At 42.8% G+C, this 17,357-nt stretch overlaps 3 protein-coding genes across 7 annotated transcripts; all 3 read left to right on the top strand.

Moving 5' to 3' along the window:
- Positions 1–50: 50 nt before the first annotated feature.
- On the top strand, positions 51–5,507 carry LOC120661896. The gene is made up of 6 exons (XM_039940898.1): positions 51–407; positions 498–569; positions 1,328–2,923; positions 3,564–3,761; positions 3,830–3,981; positions 4,505–5,507. The coding sequence occupies exons 3-6, from the start codon at positions 1,333–1,335 to the stop codon at positions 5,015–5,017; spliced, it is 2,454 nt and encodes an 817-aa protein (XP_039796832.1). The 5' UTR covers positions 51–407; positions 498–569; positions 1,328–1,332; the 3' UTR covers positions 5,018–5,507.
- A 607-nt stretch (positions 5,508–6,114) lies between these two features.
- Positions 6,115–14,322, top strand: LOC120661897. 5 transcript variants are annotated; one of them, XM_039940899.1, is made up of 15 exons: positions 6,154–6,470; positions 6,551–6,721; positions 7,411–9,160; positions 9,794–10,141; positions 10,253–10,340; positions 10,631–10,730; positions 10,817–10,890; positions 10,988–11,056; positions 11,188–11,265; positions 11,541–11,665; positions 12,720–12,792; positions 13,033–13,091; positions 13,177–13,554; positions 13,664–13,766; positions 13,841–14,322. In XM_039940899.1, the coding sequence occupies exons 4-15, from the start codon at positions 10,056–10,058 to the stop codon at positions 14,042–14,044; spliced, it is 1,437 nt and encodes a 478-aa protein (XP_039796833.1). In that variant the 5' UTR covers positions 6,154–6,470; positions 6,551–6,721; positions 7,411–9,160; positions 9,794–10,055; the 3' UTR covers positions 14,045–14,322. The 5 variants fall into 5 exon arrangements, with proteins under 5 accessions (XP_039796837.1, XP_039796834.1, XP_039796836.1 ...); XM_039940903.1 differs by having other exon boundaries at positions 6,115–6,721; positions 9,041–9,160; XM_039940900.1 differs by having other exon boundaries at positions 6,127–8,566; positions 9,041–9,160; positions 9,791–10,141.
- Positions 14,262–17,260, top strand: LOC120661898. The gene is made up of 5 exons (XM_039940904.1): positions 14,262–14,830; positions 15,176–15,250; positions 16,065–16,204; positions 16,340–16,477; positions 16,594–17,260. The coding sequence occupies exons 1-5, from the start codon at positions 14,287–14,289 to the stop codon at positions 16,813–16,815; spliced, it is 1,119 nt and encodes a 372-aa protein (XP_039796838.1). The 5' UTR covers positions 14,262–14,286; the 3' UTR covers positions 16,816–17,260.
- The last annotated feature ends 97 nt before the right edge of the window (positions 17,261–17,357 follow it).

The raw sequence follows: 17,357 nt of genomic DNA on the forward strand, positions 1-17,357 counted from the left end.
CACTTGTCAGTGGGTAAGCCCCCTGCCGAAGTGCCGCTTGGGCTTGGGTGTTCTCCATTTCCGTGGCCCCCACTAGCTTTCTGATTACTGGGCGCCACACGCGGCGCAAGCGCAAACAGCACGCCATCTGTTCGTGCTGTCGCTCTCCCCAGGAGCGAAGCATAAACCCCAGTGGCCTCGTAGAAATCCGGGTTGGAAATCGAAATCCGACGAGGGTGGCAGCATGGATTCACGAGCCCGCGGGAGCTCGATTCCCTCTCCTTGTTTTTGATCTCTCGCAGTCCCTGATCCGCCTCCCTGTTGCTGTTTTCCTTTTGGGATTTTTTTCTGGATTTTTTCGTGTGTGTATTTTTTTTGTTGTTGTTTCGTTTCAGGACCGCGCGGCTTCTGCGATTTCGCGGCGGCTGGTCGGTGCATTTCCCCGTCGTTTTGAGTTTTCGATTTTCACTAGGGTTTTGCTGGCTGGGGTTTGATCTGATGGATGCCTGTGCTTGTAGGTTTTTGGACCCGCGGGTTGGAGAAGGCTGGTGCTCGCTAGGCCCTGCTGAGATCGCTCCTCGCAGTCGTTGGTACGTGAAATTCCATCCGATTGCGATTTTGAGGGGTTTTTTTTTTCCGGATCGCCAATGCGGGTGTTCCCCCGATGTTTGCACTGTGTGGTTGGAGACTTGGCTTCGTGTGGTTAAGGAATTGGGGTATTAGGGGTTTATTAGGTGCGGATTATGTTGAATGATGGTTTCGGTATACAATACTTGTGCTCGGGATAGAACTGTGATCTATGTAGTTTGTCTTTTGCGATTCTATATGCTGGGAACCTCTGCCTCTGATCAACTTGTTTTATTTAAGAGTTCACGTAGTTTGCAGTGTCACTAATATGCAGAGATTGTCTTAATTTTGGTGTTATGTGACCGATACAGATAAAATTACGAGTATTTTGTCCCTACATTTAGCATGCAGCTCTTGTCGAATTCACGGGGTAAAATTTTACATGAACCTTGGAGATTATCAGTGTAAAAATGCGTCCACATATAAGTGTTAGGGGTTTCGAGGAACTATTTGCTTAATGTATAAACTGTACACCATTAGAGTAACTAAAATGCAAGCAAAAAAAAGATGGATTTAACCCTCTGATCCTGCTGTTGCAAATTGCAACTCGAGAATATGTCCATCCTCAAATCTGATTCATATATTACAATCCTACGATATAGATCATTTTGTTTCATTAGAACTGTAGAATGCTGTTTTGATTTAGCTCTGGAAATGTAGTATAACTTTTACAATTATTTTAGCTACTTTTTATTAAGTGTACTTGGAAAACCTTTTGCAGTCACAATGTCGACATATCCTATGTTGAACGACCGGCCAATTGATCAGTGGATGGTTACTGAGTTGAAGGATGAGCTTCTGCGAAGGAATCTGCCTGTCACTGGTTTGAAGGATGATCTTGTGAAGAGGCTCTTTGAGGCCATCCAGGATAAGATACTTCATGGTAGGGAAAAAACAAGTGGTGGAATTCCTGAGGACCTGAAAGGGGGTGAAATTCCTGGTTCTGTTGATGCATCTGTTAACCAGGCTTCAATCGAAGAACATATTGGTGAAGTTGCTTCTGAGGTTACGGGACAGGGGGCAGGTCTTGGTATCTCTGTTACAGAAGCTTATGATGAAAGTATATTAGCTACTTCAGAAGTTACTCAGGAGGCTGTGGCTGGTACTGCAGAAGCTAGTCAGAGAAGTTTTGATGCTATTGCAGAAGTTGAATCTTCTCTAGTTGATACAGCAGCAACTGATGAAACCAATGGGGATGTCCTAGAACCAGCTTCAAGTGGCAATACTAGAGTGAATGAAGCATATCCTCATTCTGAAGATCTCGGTGATACTATTGAGAAGACCCCAGAAGATGACACCAACAATAAAATGGCTGTTGATGATGTACCTTCTGATTTTACTGGTGGTGACATCAAGTTACGCCTCAATATGCACAACAAAATTCTAGAAACTGAAGATGTACCTGCACCTCCTGATGATATCATCATATTGCATGGTGATCATGAGGATGCTGATGCTGTTGCGGCTGCAGATCCAGAAGATGACACCAGCAAGAAAATTGACATTGGTGTAGTGTCTGATGTTTCCCATACTACTATCAAGCTAGGTGTCAAGGTAGACTGCAAAACTGAACAGGAAGAATTACTGGCACTGCCTGATGCTATTGCATTGCATGCTGATCCTAAGGATGCTGATGTTCTTGCAGCTGCAGAGAACAAGATTCCTAAAGACAATTTCAGTGTGGATACTTTGATGTCCGGCAATGGCCATGGAGATCCTAAATGCTCTAATGGGGACACCAAGCCCTTTCTGTGCAGGGACAAAGACAAGGTATCTGAGGTCAAAACAGATCTAGACTTTCAAATTAAGTGCGTGTCAATTTTCAGTGATAATATATCCACTAGCGAAAAGAATGATGTAAAGGGCAACCTTAATGCTGATGGTTGTGATTTAGAACTAGAGGCAAAGCAGGAGATATGCAAACCATCATCCACCATTCCCTCCCCAGGTGATCATTTGCAGGTGTTGGATGTCAACAAGGAGCTGCATAAGACTGGGACCTCTTTGCAAGAGTTAGGCTCCACAAGTAATATAGACTTAGACAGAGAAGAGAGTCCTGATGGTAGTTCTCATGAGAAACTTAATCTCGATAGGAGTTCAGGTGATGAATCAATGGATGAGGATGTGATGGAAAGTAGGCATGCTGATTCCAATATCAAACCTGATGATCTTGGAGGAAAGACAGTGGTTACCTCAGAGCATGTGTTGAAAGAGGTATCTCTCCTTGATAATGCTGTTGAGAGTTCCTCTGCACACACAAACGAAGTTGTAGCTGAAGAGAAGCCACCAAGTCCAGCTGAAAAGAGGAAACTTGAAGGTTAGTGATTACCCTGTATTTCAGTATTTGTTTAGGGTATATCAACAAAGTAATGCTTCCTAAGTATGTATAACATACTTATATTCTTTGTATTGTCTTGGTTTTATTATGCCTATCATAACAGGTTTCAGTATGTGTATGTACAATTGCTAGAGGTCTATGTACAATTGCTAGAGGTCTGGATTTCTGTTGTGTGATCTTTATACTGTCTTCCTTTTTCCTTTGGTTATACATTTATGTTTTCTGATTCTCTACTCCTTTTTAGAGGTACTAGCATAGTGCCCGTGCGTTGCTACGGGTAATATAATAAACCTACATAATATCATCAACTTTGTGTTCATTCAATTCATGTACAGCTCATGCTGTGATTGTGCGAGACATTGGTTGTCCATGTTCCGATTGGTTTGTCCGGGTTCCGATTAGGATTCGGATTCGGATTGATTTATCCGGATTTAGATTAGGATTCCGATTGATGGACCAAGGAAACATTGTTTGCTTTAGAAATAGTAGAGATATAGGACACTTATTTGCAGTTCTCTACTAGGAATAGTGATCATTATATTATACTATTGAGTTTTCTCGCATTCCTCATGCCAAGTATGATTCTTGATTTTGATCTAACTTGCTATTAAATAAACAGGTCGAGATGTCATTGCAAATAATGAGCCAATCAAACGGCAGCGCCAATGGAAGACAGATGCTGTCAATATTTCTGAACAACAAGCACCCAAATTAATTGGCACTGGTACTCCGAACAAAGTCTTTCACTCTGCTCTGAAACATTCATTTGGCAGGCCTGGTATAGTAGCAAGCGGAGATTATCCAAAGGAGCGGATAGGTGAGGTTCCTCAACCCTTTCAATAAAGTAATTCGCTGTTCTTGTCTAATCCTTATCTTCTACTGCAGTACCACCTGCTCAAAAACCTGCAACAACTTCCTTAAGAATTGATAGATTTGTGCGCCCATTTACCCTGAAAGCTGTACAAGAGCTTCTTGGTAAAACTGGATCTGTTTGTAGCTTTTGGATGGATCATATCAAGACCCACTGCTATGTTACTGTATGTCCTTATCTTTCTTACCTTATGTCTCCAGTTTCTTTATGTTCTTCCCCTGGAACAGATTTGCCATCCTTCCTCCAACTTATGTATTATTTTGTGCCAATACGTTTTGTTTCTGTAAAGCTAAGAAGCTAATAGTTCCATATAACAAAGATAGAGAAATAATATCAGAAGTATAATTCAACACTTGACCCATTTATGGCTTTTTTTCACACTGCACAAATCTTGCTTTCCATATGCTTGATAGCAAACTGTTTTCAATTACAGCTTGCACTGCATCATTATATTTGAGCTTCATTCAGTCACTGTTAATGTTTTGGTTCTAGACCATTTTCCTTTGTATATAGCTTGTTCTATGGTCCTGTGGTGGTTAGAAATTTGCTGTAAAGGACAAAACATAAGATGGCAGCCTTCCTGTGTTGTGCATATTGTTAGCTCAGAGCATTTCGTGATATGTTGCTTGTTTATTTTTTATGCATTGTGGTGCTGACTTGCTTGGTTGCCCTACCTCTCTGATTCACAGTACTCTTCAGTGGAGGAAGCTGTGGCTACGAGGAATGCTGTCTACAACCTCCAGTGGCCCCCAAACAACCACAACTATTTGGTCGCTGAATTTGTTGATCCACAAGAGGTTAAGCTCAAACTTGAAGCCCCTCCCCCATCTAAAGTGCCTACCAGTCCGAGCGCAGCTACAGCATCACAGGCAGCACCCTTCCAACAACACACTGCTAACCAAACCCTACCTCCCCATCCTGCTACTGGTCTATTGCCCACTCCAGCACATCTTGCTGCTACTGCTCTGTTACCCACTCCAGCACCTCTTGACAAGCTGCCGCCTACCTCTGGCCCTGGGCCAGCAAGTGATATGCTTCCTCCACCTCCTCCAAGGAATCTGGAACATGCCCGGACTCTGGATGATCTCTTTAAGAAGACACAGGCGTATCCAAGGATTTACTATATGCCCTTGTCCGAAGAGGAGGTATCAGCTAAACTTGCAGCTCGCAACAATGCTAAGAGGGGGGATAGTGGGCTTTAGTTTGTTGCTCAAGCTGATATTTTGGTGTCCTGTTCCTGTCACTGCTGTTCTCAGATGCAACATTACAAATGTCACTGTGATCGCCAGATTCTCATCTCGTACCTGATTCCATCAGCCGCTGCAGCTCTATGAAGTACTAGGTGGTATACACACTTTAGGTCGCGTTGTGTGGAAAGGATAGCTTGTTGTGAGGGAAGGCTATTTTGGAGTTCAAGAGAAAACCGTGGTTTCTTCCAAACTATGATGGTGTGGCATTTTGGAGTTCAGGAGAATACCATGGTTTCTCGAATGTGCGATGGTTGTCGAAACATCAGGGTTTTGGGGATACAGGAGCTAGTGTAAGTGCAGCAAGTTGTTAGAGCACTGCACTAAAACTCGTTGAATTCGTATTCCTGCCGCTCTCATTGTTACAGCATTTCTAATCGCCTTGACGATTGTACATCCACTTCGAATCTGATGGGGAATGCAGTTTAAGGTAGCCTTTCTTCTGGATTTGGCTTCACAGCTGGTGCTTTCCGTTCGTGTTTTTATCTGTCTTTCGTTCAACGTCATGGTTATATCGGGGAATGCTGGATTTACACTGATGGGTGCAAAATAATGTTGGCAGCTGCTAAGGCTCGATGGATACGTGACTGATTGCTGTCTTCGTTTCTGGGGCGTCACTCCGCAGTCTTGCATAGTCACTACAGCTCAAGCTAGTCGTGCTCCCAGGCGCCCAGCACGGCACCCTCCCAACTCGCATATATGTTCGGACTCGCATAGTCGTGCTCAAACTAGATGCATTCTGTTCGGACTCGTCATGGGCTTGAGAAGAACTCGTACACGGCCCGAGTTCTGTTTGCTGGCCCGATCCAAATCGTGTGAGACGGAAAAGTCGAAAACAGTCGTCGCCGCCTTCCTTCTCTCTGCTGGGTTTTCCTCCCACGCAGGAAAATATGTAAATCCATATCGCTGGAAGAAAGGGAAGCCATCCGACGCTCGGGGTGTCCTTGCAGGCCACGTGCCTTGAGCGCCTCGCTGTCAGCCATCGGTAAATTGCGTCCATCCTACGCACTGCGAACGGATCAGGCTCACTCACCTACGCGTCGTCCTTGCCCGCCGAACAAATCGTCCCCACCTGCTTCGCCTTGCATTTTGCAGCTTCATCGTCTCTCACCCTCGCTTCCCACGCCGTCGACGACCTTCTCCGAGGTAGCACTCCATCCCAGCCCGGTGACCGCCGTCTTCTGCCAACTGCGAGGAAGGCCAACCGCAGCTGCCAGCTCGCACACCCAAGCTGCCGCGGCTGCCGGAGGACGAAGTGATTTTGTTACAAGGCTGCCCCTCTTGCTTCCCCTCACGAGCTGCGCACCCCATCTCCAGATCCCATCCTCCCTACGCAGGCTTGTGCGGCGGCGGCAACGGTCCAACGGAGGTCGCATCCTCCCCCTCGCCTTTCACCTATCTACACCAAGTAAGCACCCCCCGAGCTGCCGTCCCCGTTGAGGTCAAGCCCCGTGCTATCACCTTTGCCCTGCTTCGTGACTGTCGCAGATGTCGGCATGAAATCTGGTTTTGCCTGACGGCGGCGGTATCAAATGCTCAAGGTGAATATGGCCAACGATGCTGGTGCCTACGGACCTCGCGTCCGAGTTCCTCTCTTCCAGCACGGCAGCACCCCCTGCCTGGCGGCCCCTTGCCTCGGTGTTCTGCTCGACTGTCCATGTACTCTCTCTCTCTCTCTCTCTCTCTCTCTCTCTCCAGCGGACTGAGACAGATCTTTATTCTCTCCTTTTTTTTGTTTGCAAATTAGATTGGGCTGAATTCCTATAAACGCATGAATCTTTCCCTTTTGCATCTATGTATTTTTAAGCTGTATTCTTCCCCTTGACGTAGCAACCATAGGTCCATACCAAATAGCAAGATTCCCAATACATAAATATACATCTGTATGAACCTTGCTGTACAGCGCATTTGGGAAATTAAAGAGCAACCTGCTTAAGATATCTTCTGATTAATAGCTGCTATGCATTCTGCTTCTACATGAACATGTCATTACAGCATATCAGAGAACATGCATGAACCTCTGTACACCGCATCTGAGAACATGATGAGTACCATTGGGGTATGTGCTGATTACAATATGTAGCTTGCCAATTTAGTGGTGCAGGTATGTTAGAGCATTGAGCGACCGGCTGGGTTTTCCATTGTACCTTCATGAGAACACACTAAATTTGCTGACCCCCTTTTTGCCAATTAATGTTTGAGCCTCCCATCTCATGTTGTTGTCTTTACAATCAATGGTTAATATTCATGCCTGTCCACTGAGTATAGCATTACCAACATTTTGTCAATTTTACTGGCAGTAATTTTGTACAATGAATTTTTGTTTAATGCCTTTTATCCATTTCTAGGTCTTATTTTACATGGACTACCTGGATAGATATGCCTGTGAGTTTGGTATACATTCAACTATAACCAGTACATTCGTGGTTTGTGAACTCATTAATCAACGTGCTTGCACCTTTTTTTGGTCCTCCATAAATGGATGAATGCCAATGCTTGCAGATTGTTCGTCCAAAGCTCATACATCCATCTTTTTTGCGGGCCTATATGAATTTCTAGAACATCAATGAAACTACGATGCTCTTTGGATATTCATAATTTATCTAAATCAAAGAAGAGGAAGAAAGCTCTATCATCAAACAGTTCACAACTTCCCATTCTTATCAAGTTATTTTTTTATCTTAGTCCACCTTCGATTTCACTGTGAATTTTTTATTCTTTCATTTCCCTCCTTGCAATGATATTCCCTACTGGTCGTTCATTAGTGATGCCTTGAAAAATTTCAGTATGATTTTGCATTCGTAATGGCTTCAAAAATATGCTGACTGCTCCCTGCTTTCCCTAATTAATGATTTACTGAGAAAAATTTTTCTTATAATTTATGAATCTTGATAGTTTCATCTGTTTATAGTTGCACTACATTTATGTTCCGCGTGATTTACCTATATTCATGACTTGTGAGGGTAAAATCACCATCGCATATGCTTCTCATATTGGGATGTGTTCTTTGCTTTCTAGATTTGTATAGGAAATTCACACAACTAACATGATAGTGTTGTACATCTTTTAAAGTACGTATGCAGCTCTCAATGGTTACTCCAGGTTGCCCTCTTAGGCCTTGATGTTTGTCTTCTGCCTATGTATGTGGTGCCATAAAATTTCACGGTACATATTTCTTACGGAAGGATTACTTACTGTGACTGTGGATATGGCATTGGCATATACTCTTTACTTCCATCCATTACGATTGTATTTAGGATATGCTTTTAGCTATTTACCTTGCATGAGATTTCATTCAACCCTTCTATAATACTTATTCTTATCTACGATGATGACAAAAAAAGATTGGGTTAAAATTATATGGACAGCTTATGATATGATGAGGAGTTTGGAATGTCTGTGGACTTCCCTATAAGTTTTGTCCTTTCATCTGATCGGATTGAATCATGTGGGCACGCAGATATCAACATTGTTGATAGATTTTGAAGTTCAATAAGGAAAAATGTGAGCTCTTCCATATGTATTTATAAGTAAATTGCTATGTGTCATACTTCATGACTAGAAGGTACTCATAGTCAATTTCATTATAAATGTTCCCAGTATGCTGTTCACTGCTCCTGAGCTCCAAACATTTTTGTATGCTCCTTCCAGTTAGAAGTGGCCATAGAAACAAAGGCGGCCATCAAAATTTCTTTTATTGCTTACATTTGAAGTTTGCCCAATCATTGAAATCAGAGACTGCATTCGTTACTACTTTTTTGTTATTTTTCTTCTATTTTCTGTCTTCTCTTTTTATGTGTGTAACCAGTAGAATACATCATCGTTTTGCCTCTTTTCCTATGTGTTAGTACAGTACATTTGTACAATATTATTGCAGCAATATGTAAGATCCTTTGCTTTATTTTGTTAATCTCAATCAAAAAATGTTCACTGTAGTTTTTGGTGGCTTATAACAACTGAATGCTTAGCATCACACAGGGAGTGGACGTTGAAAAGATGAACAAATTGGATGCACGCACCATACAGTGTCACTATCTCAGGTGCTTTATTCTGCCGGCGCGGAGATTTTAACATACTAGAATTTCATAAGATACAAAGGTAAAATCAATTTAGTTTAAGGATTACTCAAGTTTGTTTTCATTAGAATTCTCATTTCAAACATGATAAGTTTGGTTCTTTTCTCACTTCCTCCTATTTTTTTATAGTGTTATGTTCTCCAGCAGTACTAGATTATTTTCTTTTCTTCTCTTTTCTCTTCTCATTGTTGGCTGCTAATGCAAGTTCTTTGGTTTTAACAAGTGAGGTGATAATTTTGGTTCTCTTTAATATTCTGAATGATTAAATATCTGACACAATGACATAGTTTTTTTATCTCCTTACCAAAAGTATCAATATCTTCTCATGCCATAATATGTTGCCTCTTCAACAAACTGAATAATAATTCGTTTTCAAGTATCAGTTCAAAAGGAGTCCAATCAGCTATGAATGTCATCCTGCACAATCTGCAGAAACCTTACTTATGCAGTTATTTGTGCTTCTTATTATTTACATTATAATATGTTGCCCTATCTTTGTTTCGTCTTTACGATGAATAATTGCATGGCTTAGCAAGATCTTTGAGTTCTATAGCTGTTGCTACTTGATACCTATGTGTACTATTTATTGGTTTGGTTGGCCTGCCATTAGAAAATTTTGCTTTCTATTATTTGAACTATCTGGCCTTTGCAGCAGACGCCACTGGCCATACACACCTTCCTTGCCGCGGCGTTAGCGCGCCAATATTCCTAGTTATCTATTGCACGCAAACGACTCGCACGGTAAACACCCCCTGGGCTCCCGGTCCCGGCTCGACGGCACGGCGACGTCAACGGCGGCGAGCCACCACAAACCTGGCTGCCTCCGGTGATCTAGCCTACCCCGGAGCCGTCAAAAGGATAGCCATAGGCCCACACCCAACTCGCCCCTCAGCTCCCGCCGAATCGAGGCGAAGAGGATGTCGTCCCGGCGGGGCAGCAGCAGTTGCGCTCTCTGCGAGGGATCCAACCTCCCCTCCTGCTGCGCCGCGTGCGTCAACGCAAGGTAGGGCTTGGCTCCTCCCATCCCCTCCCCGAAATTCGGGTAAAGGTTTCGTCTTTCGGCGGAATTTCTCATTCTCCTGCCCCTGTTGGATTTGGGTTGGGTTTTTCGCAGGCTGGTCGAGTACCACACCAGGCTGCGCATGATGAGGAGCCTCCGCGACTCCCTCCAAGTCCGCATCGCCGCGCGCCACGAAGCCAAGGTTGGTTTCTCTTGGCCCCCCTGACAGCCTTCTCCAATTCGGTAACCAATTATTGAGTTTCGATTGCCAGTTTCCGCTTGGAGTCTACATCATTTAGTTAGTTTTACTGAGTTAAAATATAGCTTGGGGGAGAATAGCTTCTTGAGTCAAGATGAATATAAACCTGAACCAAGATATGATGTGGCCGCAAGAACTATGGCTGAGCATTGGATCGCTGTGGCATTTTTGTTGTTGGGGAATTTATGTTGAAAGATTATAGTTGTCCCCTTTTTTGGGTATTTTCTTGACAGAGCAAAGCGGATGAGCAGAGGATCTGGAGAGTTAGCAAAACTCAGGATATCATGGAGCTAAGGGATCGGCTCACTGAGTTGAAGAGAAAAACTGCAATAGGTAGGTCTATCTCTTCCGCACTGGGAGATTATGTTAGTTGTTACTGGTGGGTTAGTGATGCTGAGCTCTGCTTATTGTTTTCGCAGAGAGGACCAAAGTCCAGCAGTCATCGAGTGATCTCAAGGCACAAACAGCATCGTTGAATTTGGCTCGTGTCACGGTATATATATGTATATTTCAGCGTTTATTTAAAGCAACTCAAAACACATATATCTTACTGAATACTGACCCTGTGTATGCTTGCTTCATGCTGTCAGCTGAAAAAAAGGCGAGCTGATGCAGTGATGATGCACACCAATGCCATGAAAGTCACACAGATGAATCTTGTGAGTAGATATGCCCCATCTTTTCATGCTTGATCAGACCACTTATCAAGTCTTCCATACTATCCATCAGCTGTGTTATGTCTATGTTCATTATCCCTGTCGAATTGAAATATTTTGTTCTTTGTTGTCAGATGGCAACCACCTCCGAGTGTCTGAAAATACAATCAAAAACTGTAAAACAGCTTTGCAGATTGTTTCCAATGCGACGAGTAAGTTTCTACTTGTATATATGCTTTTGAGATCATTGGTTGGCAATCTCACCTGGCAAGATTCGTATTTGATCGCATTTGGAGCATATAATTTTTTGTAGTTTATGTTATTACGCTGTTTCCTTTTCATTCTCCCGTGTGCGTTCCATATTTCATTACCTGAAATGAGGCGTATCTTATGAATACTTTGTGATATTCTATGATATGATCTGGATTGTTCAATTATTCATTAATGCTTACATAAGGATTTATATCATACATTTCTTAATATGTAGGTTATTAAAGAGGGAGAAAAAAAAGAAGACTACTGTGGTCCATATGATTCAATATGCGGGGTCCGTCTTCCTCGTGGTCTCGATCCACATTCTGTTCCAGCAGAAGAGCTATCAGCTTCCTTGGGGTAATACTTTGCTCTGAACTCCTACAAAATATTGTCCCAATGATTACATTCTCTCATTCAGTTATATAATTGGATTGCTTTGCTCTTAATGGTTGGAATGACTTGATGAATGGGGTGTTCCTGTAGGCATTATTATGTGATCTTGTAAATATCACCTTTATGCATGCTTTCTAATTCTTGTAAAATATGTTGTAGAGTTGCTTGCTTCCGAACCTTTGCAAGTGCTGTCCGAACCATAGAAAAATGTTATCAATTTTCATTAGTTTATATGGAAATCAATTCATGGCAAGATAGTATATATGGAAACTAGTAGCACCCAGGGTTAAAAATCCCGACCGGAACCGGTCCGGTTTTATCGGTAACCGGTCAAACCGGTCCGGACCGGTTCCGGTTCCGGCCGGTTTCAAACCGGCCCAAATTCAAAATTCAAATTTGAATTCCAAAAAATGAAAATTCCCAAAAAATTCCTAAAAATACTTCAAGTTGCGACGACTCTAATGGTGTCATTTTTTTTTCAAATATTCGTTCATTTAGTATACTTTGTGGGCATGTGAAGTTAAACAAAAAAAAACGTGCATACAAAAGTATACAAATACATTGTATTAATGTAAAAATAGTACAAAAGAGGGTTGGAGGGTTCATTTAGGCTAAAACATGTTATACAAACATTCATTTAGTATACTTTGCGGGCATTTGAATTTAAACCAAAAAAGAAAAAAAATTTGAATTTGGTCGGTTACCACTCAAACCGACCGGTATACCGGTCTAACCGGTCGGCTTACCGATAGGAACCGGTTGAACAGAGGTCTTTGATTTGGATTTTGAATTTGACCGGTTTTCACCGGTAACCGGTCAAACCGGACCGGTTTACCGCTACCGGTGGGTGGCGGTTTGATCCCACCGGTCGGTAAAAAAAACCCTGGTGGCACCCCTTGTTATAATTAACCATTTGAGAAATTGAAATATTATGTTTTGGGATGTAGAGTACGCACGTTCCAAGATAATTTCTGATTTTAGCTCTGAATTAATGGAACCTAAGTTTCTTATCTTTCAGGTACATGCTACAGTTCATCAATATTGCAGTTCGTATTCTATTCGCGCCTGCTCTTCATGTATCAGGCTTTAAGGTAAGATCCAATTCACTGCCTGAATCACATATTGGAGTAATTGCAATACCAGAATAGCAACTTCAATTGATTAGTCTTGTAAGTTTAATTTTATTTATCTTCACCTGCCCTTTTTATGTAAATAATGTGCATGTGTATTCTTCAAGTTATACTTGTTTATATTTGTGATGTGCCTGAGTAGCACGATGAAGGCTACCATTTGGTCCATTGGCTAACATATTTGTAAATGCGATATATTAGGGTTCATGCTCACAAATTTGGCTGCGGAGTTCCTACTGGAGTACACGACAGTCCCAGAGGTGCTGCATCAAGGATTAGCAGCAGTTCTCTATCATGAACATATAAAACTTTTACTAACGTGACATTTCTTTTCCTTCTTTTCAGCAAGGTTTACCCACTTTTCATACCTAGGAAAATTGTTTGCACAGGTGGTGAGGAAAGTTCATTGACAGAAAGTGGTTCTGCTAACTTTGGTGTTGACTCTATGGATTCTGTAAAGAAACTCTCTTTTGATTCGAAGAGAAGCAATAGCTTCAGCTTTTCTAGTGCATCCTCCCACTCCATGGAAAGGCATCAATATTTGCAGAGAGGAATATCACTATTAAAGACAAGTGTTACCGCCATTACTACCTACTATTATAACTCTCTGGGCTTGGATGTGCCATCCAATCTTTCTACTTTTGAGGCGTTTGCAAAGTTGCTCTATATGTTATCTTCATTAAAGGCCGTTCGAGCTGCTTTTGAATCGAACATTGCTTCAAGGTAGCATATGCCATTTCATAGTAAATACTAAATAACGATGCATTCTGTGATTCCATATTCTTGGTCGTTGAAAGGGGTAAAAGAAACTGACCATGTCTGCTGCTTCCAGGTCAGAGAAGCAAGCACAGCAGCTAAACAAATCAATTTGGAAGGCAAGCTCGGCGATATCATCAGAGAGCAGTTTTATGGACAGCATTCACACAGCCATCATGGTAAATTCCTAGTTTGCTCGCTCTTACATTGAATGTAAACTTCAATTCAATTTTGATGGTATCTCTGTTATCAGCCAAGCACTCTGGACAACCTCCTCCTGAACTCAAATGAGAGCTTCTTGTACACCGGTAAGCTGGTGAAGCACGGTGGCGTGCCAGACAGCATCTTGGATGGCTGGGATCTGGTAGAGCGTGAGGTCCTACCGCCACCGCCCTCGCAGGCTGAAAATGTCGCGCAGTGGGAAAGAGCTATGTATGCTGGCACCAAAAAGAAATGACTTTTATCTGAAGACCAAACTGATTGAACACTGCAAGAGCTTCAGTTACATATCTAACTGAACATCAGTTTCTGGTTCATGTACAGTACAGAACTAACCTCACCCTGTGGCTTTTGAGTCATCCACACTACAAACTGCAGAGAAGAGCATTATTATAGGGTAGGGTTCATCTGCTGCCAGTACATGTACATCCCTGTAAATTTGTAAATATAGCTTTTATATTTGGTTACGAAGGTAATAAAATGCCTGGAATGCTGATGTTTCTTCCTGCAAGTGAAGATAAATTCTTTTACACATGCTGCAAGAATGTATCGATGCAACCAGCACATAACAGAAAAGAAGAGGAATCCAGTAACTCTTTGCGAAGGCCAGAAAAAGAAGCCATATTTGAGAAGAGAAGTGATCCACGTGTGCAGTCGACGTGTCACCATCAGGAGGCCTTCCCTCCTTCCACCACAAACCCCGCAGAGTCGCAGACCTCCCGCCTCGGCTCCGCCTCTTCCTCCTCCCCCCTAACCCTAAGCTCTCCCTCGTCGCCGGCGATGAGCAGCCTCCGAGCCATCTCCTCCCTCCTCCACATATATTCCTCGTCCTCCGCCGCAGGGCGAGGCGGCAGGCAGCTGGGATTCGCGCCGGCGCTCGGCGGGAACTTCCGGGTCCCGTCGAGTTCGGGGCCGCCCGCGTTCGTGCTCGACGAGGTCGCAAGGGCGGCCTGCGGGGCGCGGAGGAGGGCATCCACGCGCGCGGCGAGCTGGGATTCGGAGAAGTCGCCGTACGAGACGCTTGGTACGACGCTATGCTGTCGTCTGTGAGCGCGATAGGTAGAGTACGGGTGCGGAATTAGGATTTGTATCTGGGCGTTTGCCGTGTTGAAGCTTGAGATCTACATGTTTGTTCATGTGACGCTGATCAGCCCATCTGTCAACGGCTTTGGTCCAGTGGGGTTTCGCCTGATCAGAATTTGGTTGCCGATGTTTGATCATTCGATCCTACCAATGTTCGATCATTTGCTTTTACCATACTCTGCTGTGCCCCTGTTTGTGGTTTGACATGTCCTGTTACCTGTGCATCATGAACTTCGATTTTGAGACGAGGCTAATGCGTGTTCTTTTTGTGGCATGTGGTTCGAAGAGTTGGGCAGGGATGCAGACGAGGAGACCATAAAGACAGCATACAGAAGATTGGCTAAGTTCTATCACCCTGATGGTCAGTTTATTTACCTCTCTTTATTTCTCCTATAGAGCACTTGTCCTTACTGCATTCCAGACGTGATTTGATATAGTTGACGTTTCCTGACCTGAAATTCACATGCTCCTACAAACATGATGGATGGCGACCACTCTGTTATGTAACTGCATTATGTTTGTCACTGACCTGTTTGTCTGCCCATGCACAACGCCTTGTTGTCAATTTTACAAACTTGTGGCTCTCATTTGAATTATTGAATTAAATTCGAAAATCATTTAGTGAGTTTATGTGCTGTGGATTCAGTAGTAAAGCGTCAATTGCTTATGCATTGCAGATAGCATATCACAATAACTTTTTTCCCTTGAAGATTTGTGTATTCATTTATCTTATAGCATGTTTTTACCCAGCATTTTGCTAATTCTCCACGCATAAATATGTGTCATTGCAAATGAATTTTCCTTATCTTGAGCTGTAGTTGTAGTGCTATCCGCAGTGATAGTGCATTAGAGCTTCTTGCCTTGAGGTGGACTAGTGATCATATTCTTCCATTCAAGATTACGTAACATACATAAGTACCTTAAGTACCTTCTTACATCCTACTACCTCGAGAATATGCACTAATATTAAACTGTATACTAATCAAAATACACCTGGCAAGTAAAGGCTGTGGCTGGCAGTAGTTTACTGTGAGCTGAACCAGTCAATTGCGTCAGGGATTAATATCATAGGAATATAGGTGCAGCTACCCTTTTGTGGATTCATGCTATTTCTCACACATAATGAATAAAACCATCTTCGTTTTGTTCCATCTGAATATGTCATCCGATTACAGTTTATGATGGCAAGGGAACCCTTGAGGAAGGGGAAACTGCTGAAGCCCGTTTCATCAAAATCCAAGCAGCATATGAGCTGCTGATTGACAATGAAAGGAGAAAGGCATATGATAGAGAGCATCATGTGAATCCAATGAAGGTCTGAATTTCCTTGGCCCACTTATTTTATCATTTCACACGCTGCTATCATTTCGTGTTCAAGGAGAAAAAATACATTACATCAAAGTTGTATTAAGTTCCTGCTGTTCTGAAAACCGACTATTCTTTGAACCAGGCTTCTCAGGCATGGATGGAGTGGGTAATGAAGAAGCGAAAAGCTTTCGACCAACGTGGTGACATGGCCGTGGCTGCCTGGGCTGAGCAGCAGCAACGCGAAATGACGCTACGGGCACGGCGCCTCTCACGCTCAAAGGTGATGATACATCATTACATTGATCGTCCTTGCCATTGCCAGGCATCAAACATCCCGCTATATCTTCATGCTTTGTGTGTCTATCTGAATCCGCGCTTCAAAAATACTGAATCTAGGTTGATCCTGAGGAGGAAAGGAGGCTATTTGCCAAGGAAAAGAAGGCATCTATGGAATTCTACAGCACAACTCTGAAGAGACATACCCTCGTCTTGCGGAAGAGGGATATTATGCGCAAGAAGGCAGAGGAAGACAGGAACAAGGAGATCAGTAGACTTCTAGCGGCTGAAGGGCTTGAGCTGGATACTGATGAAGATGAAGACAAAAACTTTTTAGGGTAACACTTTTGATACTTACCCCTGATTTAATTATCTTTCTCCATTCCAGCAATAGTTGAAGATCCAGTGACAGTACACAAGGCAGAACCGCAGAAGAATTGGTCTCATTGGGAACCTTGGAGTCTGGAGATGTACATGGAGAAATGTTGTATCACAATATTATCCTCTTAGTGCGAAGTTTGGTATTACCTGGGGAATAGGAAAGGAAAGGTAAATGGAGTAAAATCCATCGGCGTTAGGTCTGTAGCAGGACTGATGTAGTATTCAAGCAAAATTTATAAAAGCACCATCTTGAAATGTAAACGCCATGGGACAGATAGTGTACGGTATACCTGGATAGATGTTGAGGTGTTGCTCTCCAAATTGTTGACTGTAATGTATCAATACGTGTACACCACAGTTATCATTGCTACTAAAAATAAATATCATAAACAAATCTCGATGGCAATCTGACATGAAAATGAACTGCAGATTTGGAGGCTCACTTCATTGGGTGCTCTTGAAACACTTACACAGGAAGTGCACCTAATTTACTCAAGAATCGT

The sequence above is a fragment of the Panicum virgatum genome, chromosome 2N, assembly GCF_016808335.1.
Source record: "Panicum virgatum strain AP13 chromosome 2N, P.virgatum_v5, whole genome shotgun sequence".
Lineage (NCBI taxonomy): Eukaryota > Viridiplantae > Streptophyta > Magnoliopsida > Poales > Poaceae > Panicum > Panicum virgatum.